The 6508-nt window shown below is 55.3% G+C and overlaps 1 protein-coding gene across 1 annotated transcript in view; it reads right to left on the bottom strand.

Annotated features, from left to right (window-relative positions):
• Window positions 1-214: 214 nt before the first annotated feature.
• SYNPO2L (synaptopodin 2 like) overlaps window positions 215-6508 on the bottom strand; it is a 9923-nt gene continuing 3629 nt past the window's right edge. Inside the window, 5 exon segments of the mRNA XM_014457115.2 lie at window positions 215-2598; window positions 2651-2744; window positions 2746-2864; window positions 2867-3266; window positions 3268-3734. Coding sequence (XP_014312601.1) covers window positions 1484-2598; window positions 2651-2744; window positions 2746-2864; window positions 2867-3266; window positions 3268-3734 — 2195 coding nt within the window. The 3' untranslated portion in view covers window positions 215-1483.

Genomic DNA, 6508 nt, shown 5'->3' with positions numbered 1-6508 from the left:
ACAGCCCTAACCAGTTTGGCTCAGTGGAGAGAGCTCCGGCCTGTGAACTGAAGGGTCCCAGGTTCGATTCCTGTCAAGAGAATGTACCTCGGTTGTGGGCACATCCCCTGTAAGGGGTGTGCAGAAGGCAGCTGATCAATGTTTCTCTCTCATTGATATTTCTAATTCTCTATCCCTCTCCCTTCCTCTCTGTAAAAAATCAATAAAAAATATACTTTTAAATTAAAAAAAAAAAGAAGACAGAGGGACAGACTCAAAGGAGGTAGCACAGATACCAACTGTTTTTTCAACACTCAGTATGTACTCTGACATCCCCCCACCATCATCCACTTCACTCTAACAAATGCATTCTTCTCCATCACAATTCCCCCTAAATCCTCCTCTTGCCCACAGTTGGTTTCTTGTTACCTAACTTTACTCTCTGCCAACACTGCATTCTCACTCTCTCACCATGCTCCTCTTTGTGGCTCAATCGATTTCATTAATTTCTGCTCTGCTCCTGGTTCTGCCTCATTTTCCACACCATGGCTCTCTTCTTTCTGTCTGTCCGAGGCTTAGAGGACGTGAAGCCACTGATTTGTTCATTCTCAGAGGAAATTTTTCTTTTTGTTCACTTCCTGGGTGCTTGTTGCCCAGCATGGGCCTGCCAAGTTGCTAACTGTCTGAAATCCTAAGGAATAGAATTTTTAGTTCGATTCCTGATCTAACTGGTATAATGCAGCCCATACAAACTGCCTTGGTCCTTCACGTCTCTCCATACTCCATACGTTTCACAAGATGCTGTATACCAGTTACAGATGCTAGTCTTCAACTGTAGTGAACCTCTTTCTCCCCTAGATTATCCATGTGGGGTCACCTCACCCTTCTTTCATCAGTGCAAGGGTGAGACCCACATTAGGTCTTTATTTAGATCTGTCCTCTTACTCTTGCCTCAGACAGAAGAGCACATCTGTGCACTTGCGCATGCGTACACACATACATACGCATACGTACATGCCGAGGTATATGCCAGCCAATTTTGGAAAATGTGAGCAGTAGAGAGTAACTTAGAGCAAACAAGGATCAATTCCGTTTCATTGCTGCCTGCCTGGTGGTGAGATTCTTGTTGAGTGCTCAGTGGTAGCTTCTCTGTATACTTCTCATTGAATGTTATGAAGTTCACAGAGAAAAGAACAAAGTAGAGAAATACAGACCAGTGAGGGAACATGGGTGGAGAGACCTAGAGATAAAGACAAAGATCCAGGCAAGAAACTACAGAGACAAAGAGCAGCACAGATACCAAAGCAGAAGTATTAGGTTGGAAAGCAGCAGGGAGGTTGGGAGCCAGGAGGAACGGGGATGGGATACCAACTCCAAAACTACCTCTGGCAGGAGGGAATTTACCCTCCAAATGCCCGAGAGAGGGGGTGGATCGGGTAGGAGAAGCAACTTTAGGCACTGGAGAAGCAACTAGTTCTCCTTGGTCCTGGGAGCTGTGCCCTGCTCAGTGGTGGCCTGCACCAGGCCTCCACACCTGAGCCTGCAATCCCGTTTTGGTGGCTGAAAACCGGGGCCTGGCTACCTGGAAGCCACAGGAGCTGGGTGAGGTCCCAAGACCCCTGGGAGACTCTGGAGGAGGGGCTGGGCTGAGGACAGGGACCGAGGCCAGCTCTGCCCTCCAGATGGGCTCGTCCAATGTAGTGGCTGCTCTGGGGGCAAGCACAGTGGGGGCCAGGGGTTCTGCAGTGGGTTGGGGTACTGGAGTGGAAAATCGGCGGATCTCCTGGATTCGGGCCGTTTTGGGGGGCCCTGAGGAGGTGGGACCAGGAGTCTGGGGAGCCTCATCAAAACAGAACATGGCAGTTTTCAGTTGGTAGGGCTGGTGCCGCATGAAATCCAGAGCCTTGATGCCCTGCTTGGGGGTTGCCCGCGGCCCCTGGGATTGGGCCTTATTAGGGAGAGTTCGGGCAGCCTGGGGGAAATAGGGTGAGAGCAGTGGGTTGTAAGCAATAGGAGGCGGGGCTCGGATATTGGGTGAGTATTTCCAGGAAGGGGGCAGCGAGGGAGTAGGAGAAGGGCTTCGGGGCCGAGGGCCGAGGCCAGGACTAGGTGCGGCCTCTACCACGAACCTGTCCGCTCGGCTTTGCCGCTTGGCAAACAGCTCCCCACCCCGGCCCTGAAGCCTGGGTGGCTCAGGGGTTCCAGCGGCAGGGGCCGCCCCATTTACTAGCCCTTCGGGGAACCCTCGAGATGAGGGCTTGGGAGCCACTGGGGGTGGAGTCTTAGGAGCCATAGGGGGCGGGGTCTTAGGAGCCATGGGGGGCGGGGTTTTGGGTGTCACGTGAGGCAGGGTCTTGTAACTCCTGCCCCCTGGTGGCTGCATGAAGTTGCAGGCTTCAGCCCCCAGGCTCAGCGCATCCTCCTCCGGGCCAGACTCCGCACCCCCAGCCCGGGGTTTCTCATCCAGGTTCTGCACCAGCGACAGCAGCTCGGGGTTGGGCGAGTTCTTCGTCTCCTCGTTCCTCTGCCGGAAACATCTGCTTCCGAGTCCTCCCGACGCCGGCCTTCTGAAGATGCCCGTGCGAGCGGCTGGCACGGAGATGCGCTGCTCCCCGCGCGCTAGGGCCCCGGAAGAAATTCGCCTCCTTCCCCCCCCCGCCCGGGGGGGGGCTCCGGGGGGGGGGCGGGGGCCCGGGGGGGGGGGCCCCCTTCCGGGGGCGCGCCAGCGGGTTCCCAAGAGGGCGCCCACCAAGAAAGATGGAAAACCGGTGGAGGGTCAATGGCAGCCCTTGCCGGAGGGAGTGGGGGGCTCCGGGGCCCCCCCGGCGTCACAGGACCATGCCGGGCTGGGATAAACAGGGAGCTGGTGGCCGTCACGGGCCCGAAGAGCGCGGGGCGCCGGGGGGACTGGAGGCTGCCAGGTGGCTGGGCACCCCGGGGGTGGAGCTGGGCAGAGGGGCGGGCCCCGGAGGGGAGGCCAGGAAAGGTGGTGGAGCCGGGCTGAGGCCGCCCAGGCTTTCGCTCGCCCTCTTGGGGGCCACGGGCCGGAAAATGACCGAGGTGGTACCTGGCCGCTGCCCCTGAAAGCCCGGGGTAAAGGGCCGGGCTGACCGGTTAAAGATGCTGGTAGTTGGGGTGGGGGCTCCACCGCCTGGGAGGAAGGGTTCCGGGGCCCCCCCAAAGGGCCTGGCGACGCGGGGAGCACCGGCCGCCTCGGGGGGAGCACTCTGGGCCCGAGGGGGTGACTGCAGGGCGCGCCCCGTGGAGCGCGGCTCCTGGCCCGTCCCCGGCGGCGGGCCCGTCCCCCGCCGGCTCCTGGGGGCTGGAGGCTGCGCGCTGGCGCTGCTGCTCGAAGAGCTGGACCCCTCTCCCCGAGGCCTCACTCAGCTGCCCTCCCGGGCCCGGGCCCGCGCCCTCGGCTGCGCCCGAGCCCGGCCTGGCCAGCTCCATGTCCAGGTAGGGGCTGTCCCAGTCGGACTGGTTGGTGAGGCTGCGGGCGTCGGAGAAGGCCTCCTCGTCCAGCTCCGATTCGCTCGTCGGAGGGACCCCGTCTTCCTCCTCCTCGGCGCCTGTCCCAGCTGCAGACCCGAAGCTCACCAGGGTGTATTTCTTGGCTCTCTGCCGTCTTTTCTTAAACATAAGCACCCCCTTGGAGTGGGGGTTGGGGGCTGCCGTCAGCAGGGACGCAATCGTCCGGCATTTGGTCTTGGCCTCCTTCACGCTCTTCTCCTGGAGGCTCTCCGCCCGCTGCAGTTCTGAGGAGGCCGGAGGGGAAAAGCTCGTGAGCCTCCTGGAGTCCATTTCCCCAGGCTTCCCCCCGCTCCCCAGCCGGCCGCCTCGGCCCTCCCACCTCCCGCCTTCTCAAGGTCCTCTGACTTGGGGGCCGATTGGCGGGTGAAAGGTGAAACCAAGGACAGTTGGAAGGAAGGCAGAGTCTAGCTGGCTGTCCAGACACCACTCTGACCACAGCTCTCCCGTCCTCGCCTCCCTCTACTCTGCTATCTTCCCAGAGATGTGCTCTTACCCACCCCACTCACATTCCTCCCTGCCTCCCTCCATTTCTGGCTGACAACGCAGGGGTGGGTTGGGGGGGGGGGGGTCACTTCCCAGGCAGAAAGATGAGGCAGGTCCCAGGGAGACAAAAGATGAGAAGGGACACCTTTCTCCCACCACAGAGATCACATTACAGAAACTCAGAAAGTTTGGGACTTACTCACTTATCCCCTATGATAAGGACACAAAGGACCCCTAGCAACAAGGATCTTCATTCACAATTCCACCCCCACCATGCCGTCCACATCATATACATTCATGGGAATAACCCACTACCCATCATTTCAACAAGCATATGGGGCTAGTAAAAGCCAGCTGTGGGCACATTTTCTCATGTACCTTTCTCTCTCATTTACACATACCCGAGGTTATATATACCCTAGTTCACAAAGGTATTTAAACAAAAACACAGAGAGTCACTTAAATATATTCACACACATGCACACTCCAGATGGCCCTTCTTCCCGGAGTTCCCCCTGCAAAGGTCCTTTTCCTAAAAGTTTGAACAAAGTTTTAGAGCAGACATTGGCTTTCCAACTGCCAGGCACGCTTTGCCTCACATCCCGCTACTCACAGCCAGGAATAGCGTCAGATCCGAGATGCAGGGAAAGCCAGAGTGCTGCTCTCCGAGGCAATCCTCCAAATCTTTATGCCTCAAAGTCACTGAGTAAATCTGTTCACCTTTCCCCCCAGCTGAGGTTGCGAGTGGAGTAATCTTCCTTAGGGGTCAGCCTTCTAGGTAGAGAGCTCAGGCAGCCACTACCAGGCTGGCACAAAAGGATTATATACTAAGGGGAGGCAGGGCAGGGCTTCCCATGCCATGTGGGGCCTGGGAGGTGGGGCCAGGAAGTGGGAGAGGCTGCCCTGCTTCTGGGACCCTGCCTTGGGCTTTCTGATCCATGATCCCTAGTTCCTCCTAAAAAAATTCTTGAAATTCCATCTACTTTCTACTCAAGATACCAAGCTCCCTTCTAATTAGAGCTCTCATTGTGCCCATCCCCACATTTATGCCACAGAATAGAACTGTGAACAAGAGATAGATATTGGAGTCAGAGTTCAGTTTAGGTTTTTGGTTCTGGGGAGAGTTACTTCACTTCATTGAAGTTCAGTTTCCTCATCTGTAAATGAGAATGATAATAGCTACCTCATAGGGTTGCTATGAGGATTAAGTGAGATAATGTAGGTAAATTTAGCATTTAACAGCAGCCATAAGTTCCACTGTGAGTAACCATTACTGTTAAAGCTTTCTTGTCACTAGCTACACGTGTATACAGACACTTTCTTACACATATTTTCTCCCACGTACAGACCTTAATATATTCATGGATTATTCACCCTTCTCTCTCATACACACACTCTCCCCTTGAGTTTTCTACAGCTCATGTGGTCACAAACCTCTTTGACATGTGACCACAGCATTAGTCCATTCTGAGAGAGGGGTCATGAAACTTTCCTTAGAAAAGAAGGAAGACGAAGGCAAAAAGGAGGAATAGATAAAGGAGTAAGACCTTTCCCAAAGACCTGCCTTCCTCACTGTGGATGCATTCCCCTGCATTCTAGATCCCAGGACTCCCTTGGCTATGGAAAGGTAGTACCTGCATAGAATGGGTCCTGGAGCTCAGGAGCTGGGCCTGGAGCTTTGTTGGAGCTGGCTTGGCTGAGGGGCTCTTGGCCGATGGGCTCAAAGGTCTCCATGCCGAGAAAGGCAGTGTTGGCTGGAGCTGGACCAGCTTGAGCCACCCCCCATGCCTTTTAAAGCCCCTTTGTCTTGTCCCCAGAGCTGGCAGCTGAATGAGCTCACTCTGCTATTTTTGGAGCCTGTCCCCCTCCCTTCTCTGGCCTGCTCCACAAGCCCCGGTGTGATAGACGTGGGCACCTGCCTACCCTTCCCCCCACTTCACCCCACTGGACAATGAGGTCTGCTTGACTAAAAATAACCCTGAGCCACTAACTCCAGTCTCACCCAGCATGATGGGAAGGGAGAGAGTGCTAAAATGAGAATTGGGGATAAGCATGGGATCCTGGGCATGCATCTGGAATTTCTTTGTGGTATATGGGACATTCTTAGGGATGTCAGACGCTAAACTGTCACATCTTTAGTTTCTAATACAGACTTAGAGGCACAAAAATTCTATGGATCAGGAATCAGAATGGTGGAGGGGAGGGATGGGAGATGAGAACTAGAGGGATAATCCTGACATTTCCAAGGTGATGAGAAAGGGCGCTGGGGAGAGGCATGGTAGGCATAGGATGGGGAGAAAGTTCACTCTTAGACCGTGTTCTATAGCTCACATCAGAAATAGCAGAGAGCTTGAGATAAGTGGAACTGTGTTTTGTGGTGGTTTTTTTTTTCCCTGCCCAGGCCTACATTCTTGCCTGAGATAAAGAGCTGAAGATCCCTCCCTCTACCACTTCCTAAGGCAGCAGTTCTCAACCTGTGGGTCGCGACCCCCTTGGTTGTCGAATGACCCTTTCA

This window comes from Myotis lucifugus, unplaced genomic scaffold (assembly GCF_000147115.1).
Source record: "Myotis lucifugus unplaced genomic scaffold, Myoluc2.0 scaffold_69, whole genome shotgun sequence".
Taxonomy (NCBI): Eukaryota; Metazoa; Chordata; class Mammalia; order Chiroptera; family Vespertilionidae; genus Myotis; species Myotis lucifugus.
This window is presented reverse-complemented; position numbering and strand designations above follow the sequence as displayed.